Source organism: Anabrus simplex, chromosome 1 (assembly GCF_040414725.1).
Source record: "Anabrus simplex isolate iqAnaSimp1 chromosome 1, ASM4041472v1, whole genome shotgun sequence".
In the NCBI taxonomy this organism is placed as follows: Eukaryota; Metazoa; Arthropoda; class Insecta; order Orthoptera; family Tettigoniidae; genus Anabrus; species Anabrus simplex.
Genome location: NC_090265.1, coordinates 942412525 through 942428939, shown reverse-complemented (window position 1 = coordinate 942428939; position 16415 = coordinate 942412525). Strand labels below are relative to the sequence as shown.

The window sequence follows — 16415 nt, the reverse complement described above, 5'->3', positions numbered from 1 at the left end:
GGAGGTGATTGCATGGAAAATCAAATATAGTCCTTTGGTCTCTCTTGTAGCATGAAATTGTAAGATGCATTACTTACAACACAGAAGCCAGGTAACGAGCAAGAAAAAGAAAAAAAAAGAAAAAAAAGGAAAAGGTACCCTCACCGCAATTATTCCTTTTAAGTATTAGCGCTAATACAGATAATGGAAAATGTCGTGAGCTTTCTATATAATCAGAAGACTGAAGGAACTTGAAAGAAAGTTAGCTACTGTTTGTCTCTGTAGAGACGATCGCTTTAACATGAGCTATGAGTTTGAAATAAGGTTACAGTGCATCCTAGCATTCCGGTGATGTCTCTGATTCAACATTAATTAGTTCTCGACTGTAACTGACCCACGGCTTAGCAATTTTTGCCGTCTTTTAACTTGAGAATCTGCATTTTTCAATGTAGTATGCTTGAAAAACACCAACAACTGGGCTAGAAGGAATGTCGTTCTTTCGCATTTCATCGAGGGTATAAGAGTTGTTCAGCTGAAACATAGACTGGTGTCTAGAAAATTACACTATACAGGGTGATTCGTAAGTCACTGTAGAAACGTTTTGGGTGTTGTGGAGATAAAACTAAAACGTCATATACAACTTTTTTTAAATAGCTTCATTTCAGAGTAATGCAACCCAAACAAAATACAATATATTCCTTCCATAGTTTATTAATTTACGGAAAGTGCGTTCTACCCAGAGTGGAATTCCGTCCAGTGCAACACAGACAGCTAAACGAAGGGATCACAAATTCAACACAAACTAAGTACAGTACAGCTCATTCAGTTTACCCCAAAGTATGTTCCAAGTGACGTCTATAAAAATGCAGAGACGTGCTCGTCGTCGTACTGCTCTTGACTCCGTTCAGATCCACATAGGCCTACAGTAAGCCACGCCCTTTCTTGTCGGAATCAACTGAACGTAGTGGGTGTACAGACGATTAAACCATCTACTTTAATGCAGTCACTAGTGAACAGAACAAACTCTTAAGAATTAAACGTAATGAAGAGGTAAAACTCAACACGAAAAATTACAATTTTTTTTCTAGGGGCTTTACGTCGCACCGACACAGATAGGTCTTATGGCGACGATGGGATAGGAAAGGCCTAGGAGTTGGAAGGAAGCGGCCGTGGCCTTAATTAAGGTACAGCCCCAGCATTTGCCTGGTGTGAAAATGGGAAACCGCGGAAAACCATTTTCAGGGCTGCCGATAGTGGGATTCGAACCTACTATCTCCCGGATGCAAGCTCACAGCCGCGCGCCTCTACGCGCACGTACAAAATTTTAATTTATACCACATGTATTCTAGCCGTGCAAAAGTTCTCTTCCACAGATCACGCGAAGATTAAGTTTTCTCTTAAATCTGGCCATTTTGAATTACCAACTTATGTAGCCGAGTATGACGCGTCCGAAAGCTGTACTGACCCATGTTATTAATGTCTAGCAAGGTAGGAAATTACGGATCATAACTTTGAAACACAGCACCTTCAGAAAAAGTTACATTTAACATTTTATCTTATTTTTACACCCACAAAGTTTGAGCAATGACTTATGGAATCATTTTGTATGTACTGGACATCACACTGTATCACATAAGGACCGATGACCTTGACCCTTTATACATCATCATCATCATCATCATCACACTGCATCACGAGAGCCTATGATGAGTGATGACAGTTCGAGTGTGTCTATAGATAAACACCTCTCCCGTTCCAACACTGAAACATTTCTCTACACTCTCCATAAGGAAGAATGCTGGTTGGTGGTTGACCCATTTCTCCACAGTACCACAAACTGCTAGACTGGTGTTAAAACGCTTCCTATTATGCGTAATAAGCTGACTTCACCCAGGCTTCGCTATGCCTGGCAAGCAACAGGAACAGATTATAGGTGTTATTTCTACTGCTTCTCATGTTCGATTTTCAAATTTTTTAGGCATTAATTTCCATGCATTATGAATCTGCAGTGAAGATAACTGGGATGAAAATGTTTTTAAGGTGTATTCCTGGTGTGAAAACTGCATTGAACATTGTTTTCTACAGTTACATTACCATGAAATGGCCGTATCATGTTAAATTTCCATTTTTCTTTAAAATAAAATGCATGTTCCGATAGGAAATGAGCAGAGATAATGTTTAACAAAAGGCACTTTCGGGTTGCCCAACTACTGGGAGGTGTTCAAATTTATCCTTTCAATAACTCGAAATAGAAAGAGCTCGGAAGCATACTACTTTACGAGTGTTACTTTTACCTTAGTGTACGCATTATAACTTTCATAAAAATTGTGGGATTTCCTTGTCAGACTGACCATGTTCTGATGTTCTGTGCAATTACTACAAACACCAAGCCATGTAATTCTGTCATCTTTTGGGTCCCTTATTAAGTATTTGCAGCGTTGCCAGCTTGGTCCAAGTTTCAATCGAACAACCCTTATAGTTAACAGATATTTCTGTTCAGAGACTGGATGATGTCCTTCTCTACTTGACAGAAGCAACGCTAGGATGAATACAGCAAGGAAAGGGAGGAGCTTTTGAAGAACAAATGTTCAGGCAGTTCAGTACATGTTGATTGTTATTACAAACTTACCTGTGACATGCCAAGAATTAACAGCAAAGCATGGTTCTTGGGCAAGACATCTTAAAACAGATATAACATAATATTCATTAGAGAAATATAGACCTACATGTCATCTTGTATTGTCAACTTATTACTTTTGTCTCAGTATTACACTCCTTGCCCCCGGGAAGGATGAGTGACGATCATGGAGACCCCGAGGCTGAATCTGGCATTGCTTTCATTACTTGTGCCAGGTTCCTTATTTTCATCTTTCCTATCCAATCTCCTTAGTTAGCTCTTTCAGGAAAACCATGTCATTGCTCAAATATAGCTATGTCTACTCATAAATGATCAAATATGGGGGCATGATAGCTGAGTGACATAGTCACTGGCATCTGATCAAGGTGGCTGTAGTTCGAGTTCTGGCTATTGCATGTAGGTTTTCTGGATAGTCACATTGCTATAGTTCAGATCCCATGTAAAACTATGGCTATGATATCAACAACTGTGTAAAATTGCAAGCTTGCTTAAATAAACAACTATAAATTACAAATTAAATAAATAATGATTGTTTAAACACACAATGAAATGAACCGAAGACACAGATAAAGAAAATAATAGATTTTTGAAATGTTTCTTTAAGCGATACATAATTATGTGAAACCCCAGTGTTGGATAGAGTTCATTGAAGCACATAATGCAGTCAGGGAGGCTTATAGACTGAACTTCAATGTCTGAAAATGTATGTATGTTTGTTGTTTAAAGCGGCCTAACAGCTAGGTCATCGGTCCATGTATGTATCTGATGTTACCATCGTTCTGTTCCAGCTTCAGAGCCAGAGCTTCGTCAGTGCCCTTATCTGGGTAAGTTTAGTGTGACAGGCATGAGTCGTGTGAACCGTGTCCTTCGTCGGGACCTGGATAATCGTCAAATGCCAGACCCCTGTACTGAAGACTTCACAACACTTGTGGTGGGTTGCAGCACCACAGATACCATGGAGTTCCAGTCTGAATGCACCTCCACAGATGTTGTTTCAGGTACCTATGTTATTTAATTTGAAATGAAGATTTTGAAATGCATTGTTGGATGCACTAGTGAGTGGTTGGCTGTTCCAAGAGCTCTGTATCATCTCAGGAATAAAATAGTTACCAGTAATAATTGTAGAAATTTAGCAAATATTAGTGTTTAGTGTTTGTTTGTAGTAATCTGCGATTAGTGGTATTTATTTACAATTTTCTCACTGAGTAGTTCTGTAGGCGTTCGCTAGATTACAACCTGTAATTTAGGACTGCATGAAAGAAGAAATATCTCTTTCCTTTCAATATTATTATTAAAATATCAGTAGGTTTGTTGATAAAATACTTACAAAGACGCGATATTAAAAAGAGTCGTAACTTCGGCAGGGGTTATAGTCTGTTTATTAGTGCAGGCATTTGACAGGGTATTTCAAATAGCAGTTCAACGGTTCCACCTACCACGAAGGTAATAACTTTTTTAATTACGCGATACTGTTGTAAATTTTGTTGAAAGAAAGGATTTCAATAGAATATACAGTATTTCACTGGTGAAATAGTTAACAGTCGTGTTGTTGCCATTGGTGCTTTCACGGCCCATACTTATAGACATCATACTGTATAGGCTTTTGGGCTTATGCCGTATCAAGGAAATAAGGTGAAATTCTTTACGTTTATCAGAGAACTGTGCTCTGCGTCATCAGAAGAAAATCTCGACTGTCCATGAGAAAGGCTTTTTAAACAATTACTTTTTGAAATTTAGACGTTATAATAGAAGTGGAAATGGTACGTTCATTCGTCACCAGATGGCTCTCTGGACGTGGCACAGCGCTAGCGTTCGAAGCTGAAGCTGACCGAACCATCAGAATCAATTTAAGAGGGTCACATAACATGTGTACGTAACATATGACATTGACACAAGCCTGGAATGAAACATCTGGCGATGAGGAACGTACGAATTTCGAAAACACCGAGACGAAATAACAATAGTGAAGGGGCAGGGAAGGGAAACCTACGTAAATCCTTAATGACTGGGAACCCTCTCCCTTCACTATTGTTATTTCGTACCTCAACTACGGCCATGGCTCCTTCCTTCCCAATCCTAGTCCTTTCCTATGTGTTAGTGCAACATTAAACCAATAGAAAAAACTTGAAGTATCTTGCAAGTTATTAGGAAATTAAGTTAAATTTTGTAATATTATTACTCAAAGGATGTATGTAGTATTACTGTCATGTAAAGGCGCATGTTGTGAATAAATGATAACATTTTTAAAAACATACATATACAGGTACTGTACATACACACATTGAGTTCTCTACTCTATATGTGGAGATGAGATAGGAGGAAACCCTCAACAATTAAATCAGAGCTATGATAACAACAAAGAACACAATTAATTATCACCTTAATATTTATCCAGGAAGAGGGAATAATTGGCATCAACTTTTAAATTATGTTCAAATCATTCATTACAATTTTTATTGTGAAATAAAGTGTGCAATTAAATGTGTGCTACTAGGTTTATCTCCTTACAGCTTACTCATGCCATGGACGATGGGAAGACAATGGCACCAGCTACCTGATAACAACGCCATTGAGCCGTTCATCACATGGTGCCAGACGGTACTGCTTCATGTATCGAGAAGTAGATGGGATTGTTCACTTCTCCAGCAGTTCAGATAGCTGTCAACGAAACATCAGTCCAGGTGTTGGAGGCACCCTGGCCTTTAATGTTACCAGCAGTGGTAAGTGGATCAAGACTTATTATTAAGAGGCTTATCAGTTGATGTGTATTAAGAGGCTTATCAGTTGATGTGGAATAGCTCACAAATTGTTTTTGTTTATATAAAATTTGTCTATAAAAGCAAGTATGACAAATATTAGCAATACATTACAATCTGTACTGACTGTGCGGGTGATTCCTGAATATTTTATTATGATAATTATTTGGTCCAGTTGATTTTAACCAGCTTAAGGTTTTCTCAGCATTGTAAACACATTCTGAGAAGTCGGAGAATTGTCCCTCTTGAACCAAGTAACACATCTCTACTGCTGATCTTTAAAAATATTAGATTTTTGGAAGAATAGATCAATAGCCTCAAGGATGTTACTTTTTACTTTATGCTCATTCTATGAATGCTATGTCGAAAGTTTTTAGCAACCCGTAAACTGTAATTCTCATTTGAAAAAGCAATATTTCTTGACCTTGGAAAATGCGCGCAAAACCCCTCCCAGCGGTGGTTCCTCCACAGCACGAGAAGAAAGCACAGGTAGTGCTGAGTCAGACATGGTGCAAGATGGATCTGTCAGCCTGCGATTTTTTCGAATGATTTTTTATGATTATAAAAATAATTTAAGTGCCAAAGAATGCCATTCTTCTTTGTTGCATATTTTTGGTGAGGCTTTCCCCTCTAGGGTCATAGTTGGAAATTGGTTTTGTGAGTTTTCAAGGAGTCGGCAATCAATTGAAGATAAACCTCGTCCCGGTCGCCCAGCAACAGCTGTGACTCAGGAAAATATTGATGCTGTGAGGAAAATGATCAAAGAAGATCCATACCTTACATTTTGTGACATCAATTGATGTGGAATAGCTCACAAATTGTTTTTGTTTATATAAAATTTGTCTATAAAAGCAGCAGAGACCATCGTTCACAGTTATTTAGGCCTTACCAAGTGATGTGCCCGTTCGGTGCCACATTCCCTGACAGAGAGCCAAAAGGAGGCGAGCGTGGACTGGTGTCATTTCATGCTAGAAAAATTCAATGGAGGGAAGTTCCAAGGCACCTACAATATCATTACAGGTGATGAAACATGGGTCTACCATTATGACCCTGAAACGAAGAGACAGTATTCTGTGTGATTCATTCCAGGGGAGGAACCACCCACAAAAGTTTGACGAAGTGGAAGCTGTGGAAAGAAGATGGTGGCAACTTTTTTTTTTTCTTTTTCTTTTTTTTTTTACAAAAATGGGGCATCTCACCTCTGTGACCTTGGACACACAGTCAATGCTGAATGGTACGTGAACGACTGTCTTCCCAAAGTCCTTGTCATATGGAGGTCACAGCACCTGAAGTCTAAGAGTGGGCACCTTCTACTGCATCACAACATTGCATCTGTGCACAGGGCTGCCAGGACAATGGACTTTCTGGAAAAGGGAAAAGTGATAGTGTTACCTCATTCCCCCTATTAATCTGATCTGTCCCGATGTGACTTCTTTCTGTTCCCTAAGACCAAGGAAATAATTCATGGGCAGTGGTTTTCATCAGATGAAGAGGCCATTGCAGCATACGAGAGTGCACTAAGTCACATCCCGAAAGAAGCTTGGACTGAGACGTTTTGTAAGTGGTTTTAGAGAATGGAAAAATGTATACGTGCTAATGGAGAGTATTTTGAAAAGTTGTAATTGTTGTTTTTCAAATAAATTTCTTTCTCACACTCTGCTAAAATGTTTGGCATAGCCCTCGTAAGGCAGTGATGTGAGGGTTTCAAAGTATATTGTGGAGTCAATTATTTTAGGTTTGAACTTAATGGTGTAATGTCAATTCAATGATTTAAATAAATTAACTTCCTTGTGGACCTGAGAGCAAAAACCAGTGCAGTTATTATCACATCGTGGTAGGATTCTGTACTCGCTGCAGAGTTGCTGTGGCTTGTACCTATGGAGCTTCCGGGTAGAGAGTATACTGCAATGATCATTACTGTTGTTTTAAACATATCTATTCATTCGACAGTCCATTCAGTTTGGTTACTCATGAGTTTGTTGATGACACTCCTGAAAACAAGGCTACAGCCTTTTCTTTTTAGGGATAATTACATTAGGCATCAAATTCTCTTTTTCTGATTTCTCCATAATTGCTTGACATCCATGGACTTAGGGCTTCAATGAATTGAAGTTCTGATATGCAGTATATCCCCACAGGCCTGAGGTTCCCTTACTGCATAGGCATGAGGAACTTCCTACTTAGAACTTACTGTATACTGGGTAAATCAGCAGCATCTATTTTTTCTTGAACATGTGCTACTTGCTAGGAATGAAATATCTCTTAATCATAGCTTTTGCAAAATCTTACAGCAATTTTGTGAAGATATAGTCTAACATAAGGTTCCCCATACAATGCAAATACTGTACAAGGAGAAGTAAGGCCTATCTTAGAAACAATGTACCAAACTCGATAGCTGCAGTCGCTTAAGTGCGGCCAGTATCCAGTATTCGGGAGATAGTGGGTTCGAACCCCACTGTCGACAGCCCTGAAGATGGTTTCCCGTGGTTTCCCATTTTCCTACCAGGCAAATGTTGGGACTGTACCTTAATTAAGGCCACGGCCGCTTCCTTCCCACTCCTAGCCCTTTCCTGTCCCATCGTCACAATAAGACCTATCTGTGTCGGTGCGACATAAAGCAACTTGCAAAAAAAAAAAAAGGGAAAAAAGAAACAATGCAGCCTTTTATGTAGTTTATTTATAACTGTGTGGTTCTTCAGTCTGCTGGAACTAATTTTGAAAAAATAAATTTATAAATTACTTGAAAAAGAAAACATATGGTAATAAAATTACATCTGAAAAAGAAACAACTTAACTAAAATAGAATGACAGGTTTCGTTCTTGAAAGAACATCATTAGATTCTATCAAATCACACTCAAAAATATTTAGAAATGTACAAACAGTTATGTTTATTTCTGTTTAAATCCTTAACATCCTGAAATTTGGAACTTATCTTAAATGAAGTCCTCACTTCTCTCCACTCTAGCATAATGCAAGTTATTGCAAAAATGGTACTCGCCGTTAACGAGTCCAGCTGGCTAGTCAGTCCATTGACCTCCCGCCATACCATGACCCCTGCCCTGTCTGGGTCAATGACATGCTGTACTTACTTTTAGGTGTTTTACTTTTATTGCTGTTATTATTATGTTAAATTTAGTTTATTATAATAGGCAATCCAACAATTGTTCATTAATAACCCCAGCATAATTTACAAAACAATTTTAATATCATCAGGCAGGTCAAGAGAAAACACTTGAAGCAACAACTGGACTCGATTGAAGACAACTTTCGTAACTACAATGTACGAGATTTCTACAGGGAATTTGGAGGACAAGTCCGTGGGTATGCTCCTCAAAACCTGGCTTTCAAAAGATCAGATGGAAAACTTGCATTCAGTAATCAGGATAATTGTCAGGAATTAGCACTTTACTTCGCTGATCTCCTCAACTATCCAGAGCCCCTCACAAGATTCCCTCAAGAACCCCTAAGTCACACGTTCCCAGAATCTCCACCACCGACAGAGGAAGAAATCCGTGGCCACATCCTGAAACTTAAAAACAATAGGACCTTCGGAGAAGATGGCATCATTGCGGAACTTCTGAAAAATCTTGGACCTAACTCCCTCAAGGAGCTCACTCAAATCATCACAGATATCTGGTAATCGGAAGAATTACCTCAGGACTGGAAGTGCGCCCTCATCCACCCATTACACAAAAAGGGAGATAAGACCGACGTAAACAATTACAGGGGCATTTCTCTTCTCCAAGTGACTTACAAAATTCTTTCAGCTTGCCTTTTGAAGAGAACGCAAGAACAACTTGAACAAAGTATTGGCGAATATCAAGCAGGCTTCCGCCCTGGTCGCTCGTGTACAGAACAAATATTCAACTTGAAGGCAACACTTAAATACAAAGCATTGAGGAACAAACCGGTCATCTGCATTTTTGTTGACTTCAGGAAAGCGTACGACTCGGTTGATCGCCAGTCTCTCTTCGTTATTCTTGAGGAACTGGGGCTTGATTCCAAGACCCTCAACCTTATCAAGGCAACACTCACTGACACTATCTCCAAAGTTAAATTCATGGGGGAGATCTCTGAACCATTCCCGATTAAAACTGGCGTCCGACAAGGTGACGGCTTATCTCCGCTTCTTTTCAACCTCGTCCTAGACAAAGTCATCCGCGAGTGGGAAAAGGTATTGAAAGACATGGGATACTGGCGCCCCATACGACTAGGACGACCCAAAGACGGTATTGAGATATCATGCCTCGCTTTTGCAGATGACCTGGCCATACTTACAGATGATGTATTCACAGCCGTTAAACAAATTGAAACCCTTAGCGAATGTGCTGGAAAGGTTGGCCTACAAATTTCCTTTGAAAAGACCAAGTTCTTCTGCTCAAAACTTGACATCCAAACTTTGAACACGACACATGGGCAAATCAACCGAGTACCACACTTCAAGTACTTGGGAGAAATACTTGAACCAACGGGAGGCGAGAAGGTTGCCCAAAAAATTCGCCTACAAAAATTTCGGAAAGCCTACGGTAGGGTTCACAACATATACAATAAAAAGTGCTTGTCCCGCCATGCAAAGATCAGACACTATAATACAGTAATAAAGCCCGAAGTCTTATATGCCAGTGAGACCCTTACACTAAACGGGAAAGGTGACCTAGAAAATATTTTAAAAGAAGAAAGGAGAATCCTGAGGAAAATTCTCGGCCCCCGAAAAACAGAAGATGGATATAGACTGAGGTCACGCAAAGAGACAGAAGAGCATTCCAACATTGCAGCAGACATCCGTAAAAGACGCCTGAAATTCTATGGGCACATCCACAGATTGCCGGCAAGTAGACTGACACACAAGATTCTCACCTACATAGAACATCTAAAAAATATTCCATGGGTACTGGAAGTGAAGAAGGATCTGGAAAAAGCCCAGATAAACCCAAATGACACCGCGGACAGAAACCTTTATAGGAAAAAAATTAATGGATGGAAAGTGCAACCAGAGAACGAAGTGAAAAAGAAGACTGGAGCAAAGTGGACAGAAGAACGAAAAAGGATCCATGGAGAAAGGATGAGAGCTGTTTGGCAACTCAGAAAACAGAATCGTTAGAGCTTTGCGTGATCCATTGGGTCCATACGCACATAATAATAATAATAATAATAATAATAATAATAATAATAATAATAATAATAATAATAATAATAATAATAATAATTCTTAAGATTTTACTCTAGGATAAATGGGGATGGATTAGGAAGTTGATACCTCAGAAAATCAGATGAAGAGGTACAGAGAGAAGGGGACTGGTAGGTGCAGTGAAATTCGCCTTTACTACCTGCACTTTAAGTGGCTGAAATCGTTATTTGCTTCATTATAATCTTATTTTATAAGGGATTTTCTTTGTTAAATATAACTTTCCTGCAGGCATGTGCATTTCATGCTGAAAACAAAAAATGACCTGATGTTGAGTTTGCCCTTTTTACCCAGAATGCCTCAATTGTGAAATACACTCTCTGTGTTTGGTACCTCTATCTTACTTGTAATAACTTTTCTTTTGTTCACAGGTCAGTGCATGGAGCCTAACTCAGCTTCCTTCATAAGCAGGGCATTTCTGCCTGCTGTCATCACAGTTATAACCTTCTTTACTGTTGTTGATTCTTTTATTGCAATGCTGTGCCATGTTGCAAGATGATCAAGACATCTGGATGTAGAGTTAAAAATAATGAGGTGAAGGTGGTCAAAGGAGACTGATTAACAAAAACACTGATTTATGATCTCTCCTGTATGAATAGTTTGGGAAACTTGGAGTGAACATGGGCATTGATTTCTATGATTTGGATGTGTATATACCGATAGTTGGTAATGGGAGTGCTTCTAAAAGTGACTTTGGTGTTGTCACACCAAAAGTGAAATTTTTGGGGGAAATGAATTATTTTATCACAGAAGAAAGAGGTATGTAATATTTCAGTGAAAACACTTGACATACACAACAATGATCCAGAATATGACTCCTTTTAGATGCAATTCTGTACAAAGTGATTCACAACTCAGCCCAAATTTTAAAGTCTGAAAGTCTGTATCCAAAAAGACAACATCTGTATCAGATATACCAGTACAGAACTTTATCTTCAAGAAACTGTTGTGTACAAATCGAATGTTCAGTCATTATAGTACACGGTAGAAGAAGTATGTTAATAGATTGGCATTCAGATATGAAGCAATGACAAAATAACTTCTTGTTAAATGAAGCAATTTGTATCTAGTTACAAAACTATGATATTCAGAAAATACTGTGGCACTTTTATATCCATTCACCATTGGTTCACAGAATAATTGAGTTCATTTAAAAGAAGAGGACTTGAATTCATTTCAGATGTTTCCATTATGCTGATGATCATTTACAGGGGCCAATGACCCAGATGTTAAGTCCCTTAAAAAATATATTATGTTGTTTACTGATCATTGTTATCAATTACATTTTAAAATGTGGTACTGGTAAAAATATTTTAAGTCCCATTTCTATATTTTAGACACCAAAAAGTATAACTCTTCACATTTGGTGAAATCATTCACTTTTTCATATTTCTTTTCTCACTATCTGGTAATTAATAAAAACATCCTCAACCCACTAGAAAACTGATACAGTCCTAAACAGAGTGGCAGCTGTTTGCCATTAGACGGGAGGGCTCAAGTCTAAATAACAGAGAACAGTGTTGACACTACATACATCAACTGGTGTTTCCTCAAAGCAGAATGCTAATATGCATCTTTGGGTGCTATAGAATTGTATAAACACCTGACATGAGCCCCCACGCCGTTGGACCAGCTGCTGCTGCCTGTGCATACAAAACTAAATGAGCCACAACAATTCCATAAGCTGGATTTTCTAGTCACATTTATTACTTCAAAAATATCAACAGGTAATAACAGTTGTGTTTAATGTTGAAAGAAATAGGAATATGAATGAAAATGTATAAAAGGCTGTTATTTAGTTGAAGTTCAAGATATGATCTTTCTTCTTTGACTATATTTTTACTTTAGATCAAAATTGGTTGAAGATGAGAAAAACAGTAGAAGCAGGTTTATACATCCTATCCCATCGTTGCCATAAAACCTATCTGTCTTGGTGCGACGTAAAGCCAATTGAAAAAAAAAAAAATTAAGGGGAATAATTTGAACTGCTTAGCGAAAATAAAATCTGACAAAAGTTTTTCTTTAATGACGATGGTAAATGTATGTTCACAACTTTGACAGTATAACAATATATATCATTCTGATACATTTTTACTAGAAAATTTCTTAAAGCACAACTTAATTTAATTATAGTCACAGATGTAAATGCACAATAAAATAAGATTAGTCGCAATCATTGCTATTGATTTTTGTGAATTATCCTCTACGACAACTTATAAATATAATTGTTTTGATTCCATACTGGGATTAAATCAATTAAGGTTGAAAGAAGAATCCCACCTTCAATAATTCATTTTTTTTGCTTTAGTGACTATGAGATTGTTCTTTTATGTTATGCTTTACATTTTTGAGGTCTTGAAAAGAAAAATGGGGCATAGTAGCTTTCTGATTTTTAAATAGTTCTAGAAGTTTCTTTTTAAGTTCATATTTAATTTCAGTTTGTTTGTTTTAAGTACTGGTATTGAAAGGTGGGATTCTTCTTTCAACCTTAGTTGCGTTATTCTTCACTTCTTGAATAAATCTTGCTTTCTTTTTCTCTAGGGAGATACATTTCGGTTTTCTGTCACTCATGGCTGCTGTAAACATACTGATCAACCATATGTGTTCATGCGAATATGAACCTATGTGTGCATATCATGTTAGCCTACTGCAGTAAACAGTCACCTCTCATCATTTGTCTTTCCCTTTGTATACTAGTACCGCTAGTGCAGTAGTATGACTTCTGTCGTCTTTTTGAATCAATTCTGCTTTGGTGTACAATAACACATGCTGCGTTCTGAGAGCACAAATGGAATACCGGTAACAATATTTACTATTCAACCTTGAGATCAATAATATGTTGTACATAAATAAGACTTACATTGAAAATCAGTTACGCAAAACTCAAAAATATATAGTTGTTTTGATGGGACCTACTCTTAATTCAGAACTTTTTACAGCTACGTTATGAATAAACCAGTTTCAAAAGTATGTTCATAACCTTACTTTTTGTATAGTACCGGTAGTAATATTCCAGAAAGACTTCAAGCGACTGACTGTTTAATCTGCTTATATGATTTCTGCATCTCAACAAAGTTTAATGCAAATTATTTTAATTGATTTTTTGAAGATATAGGAGAATGGTGTTGTAGATTTCTGATGGGGAAAGAAATGTTTTCGAAGTACATAGAGAAATAAACTTTTATTATCTGAATTTATCAACTTTTCAGAACCAACATTTTTCTAAATTAACAAACAAACTACTGTAGCTCAAGTTAGAATTTTTCAGCCACCATAACTGATTCAATAATCAACAACAGAAGTAGACCACATCTGAAATCAAGGTATTAAAATCACATCAACACACTGCCTGTAGTTTAATTCATAAAAGGGTTGATAAAGACATGCTCATAATGAAAAAGCTTCCTGGAAAAGTTAATGATATATTTGTATAATTCCATATTTTTATTACTTGTCATGGTCTTGCAATTATTTAGTAAAAATTTATTTCTACAAACTCAAGTAAAACCTGTTTAACTAGCTTAAGTAGTTTATTTCTTTACTTTAAAATGTCTGTCCACAGTTAACAAGTAGATAAACATAATTATAGGAACATGTTTTTAAAAATCTCATTCTAGCTTGTAGCAGGGATGGAGATCCCCACTGGCACAAAAAACACAACACTTCGATTCCTTGAAAAACATTTAGGTGTCTGACAATGAAAAAGAACCCCTTTTTTTATAAGCAATTTGATCAAATTAAGCCAGAGATATGGAAGTAACACGTATGGGTTTACACTTCAGTCAAATTTTGAGGAAGCTCACGAAGTTGATTCACCTGTTGTTGGGGTTTTTTTTTTAAAGTTTTCTACACTTTACAGACTTCTTTTCTCATCCTCAGAAGCATTACCTCCTCTAGCACTAATCATGGCATCAGACTTTTCAGGCATGCTCCTGATTAATACTGCAATGTCCTCTTGAGGAATCATCTCCCATTCTTCTAGGAGGACCTCCCGTAAGTCCTGTAGGATGCCTCGATAGTGTTGACGGACCCTTCTCCCCAGCTGATCCCATAGATGCACAATAGGATTCAAATCGGAGCTTCGAGCAGGCCGAAACATAAAACGAATCTCCACTTCATCCAAGAACTGCTGTACACATCTCTCAACAAGTGGGCATGCATTTTCCTGCGTTGGTCTGAAACAATCACCAATAAAGGGAACGAAAGGCATAACATGCTCCAGTAGGATTTCCTTCATATAGCGATGTGTTGTAAGGCTTCGACGCTCCACTAAGATCAAATTTGTCCTTGCAATCATATAGATTCTTGTTCACACCATTGGAGAACACTGTAAAAAGGTTTCCTGGCTGAGAATGTGCAAGAAGAATACATTTCCCCAGACCTTCTCGAAACCCTTTCTCTCCTGTCAGGTGATTGAAGGCCAAATTGCAGCTCATCAGTAAACAGCATTTGCTCCAATTTTGCACTGCAAAAAGCAGTCAAGCTGCGCAATACTGTTTGAAGAATTCTTGGCCTTTAGCAGGTCTTCTGTATTGAAGATTGGCTTCTTCCACTCTTCTTTGGACAGTTTTCTCACTAACACTCTCTCAAATTACCAAATTGTTGAGAATATTAACCTACAACACCCATGAAAACTGCTGAACTGAAAATATTTTTTCTTCCCTGAACAGAATGAAGACCTTTCTTCAAAACACTATGCAACAGCAATGGCTTAGTGCCCTTGCTATGCTCTCAATTGAGAAAAAGATGGTTGTTAACATCGAAGGGTTCAACTCTTAAGGTAATGGCAAGTTCAGTAGCATAAAACATTGACACATTACAGAATTTTTCATCAGTGACTGAGTACTATATTTTTATATATATATTTTATATCTTTTTTTTTATTGGTTTTCTTGAAAATTGTAGCACACAATTGAATTTTACCAAAAGCCACCACAGCTACTTAATGGATAGCAACATTAAAGTATTAATTTAGCACTTTCCTATATTATTACATAATCCTTATAAAAGGGACTACTAAAATAATCACATTAATTAAAAATAATTTAGTTCAAAAGTTTAATGTCAAATATACAGATTGTTTGTACAGCTGTGAAATGGTGGTATCTTATGCAGGAAATTTACATTTTCTATTTTAACATAAACTCAATGGGAAATGTACTTAAAAAATATGCAACTAATCAGCCAACCACTAATAATGAAAAAAAAATGTATTAGCCTAAACATACCAGTACTGCTTCCAATACTTAATCATTTTCCCCCTTTATTATATTGTATTCCTCTTCTATTAAATGAGCAATGAATTACTTGATTTTCAGTGAATACAGTAAAAATATATTGCTTCAAGTGTCTGACATATGGAAACACAGGCAGCCCTTTTTATGCACTATACAGGTGCCTGTTGCAACTGATGTGGAGTGTAAATTCTTTATACTGTGTAAATACATAATTTGGTGTGGAAAACTGTGACCACATACCCCTCTATACCAAGGATTTACCTGCAATAAGAACATGTACATAAATTGGTCAGCCTTGCAAATGGCCATCTTATTGTATGAACCATGTAATATAAGTATGAGAAGTCATCTCATAGAAAACCTGTAATTTTTATTAGTTTTAATTTTATATCAATATTTATCATTGCAACATTAAGTATTATTTTCATCACAGTGACTCAGTTTTGTCAAATAAGAAAAGAATCTAGTTTGAATTAAATATCTGTCTTTGAAGTAATCTTTAGAATTTCTACATTGCTGGTCACTCTATTAGAGAGTTTTCAGAGCCTTTGCTTTTGTCAAAAGTGAGTGAACCAGTGGCATATTTAGATACTTTCTGCCCGTAAGCCCGTGCATAAAC

General features: G+C 37.3%; 1 protein-coding gene across 1 annotated transcript in view; it reads left to right on the top strand.

The window, feature by feature from the left end:
- LOC136875010 (uncharacterized) overlaps positions 1-12831 on the top strand; it is a 318959-nt gene extending 306128 nt beyond the window's left edge. Inside the window, exons 11-13 of the mRNA XM_067148729.2 lie at positions 3406-3615; positions 5128-5337; positions 10931-12831. Of these exons, the coding sequence (XP_067004830.2) occupies positions 3406-3615; positions 5128-5337; positions 10931-11058 (548 nt within the window). The 3' untranslated portion in view covers positions 11059-12831. The remainder of the gene's footprint in view (positions 1-3405; positions 3616-5127; positions 5338-10930) is intronic.
- Positions 12832-16415: the final 3584 nt, after the last annotated feature.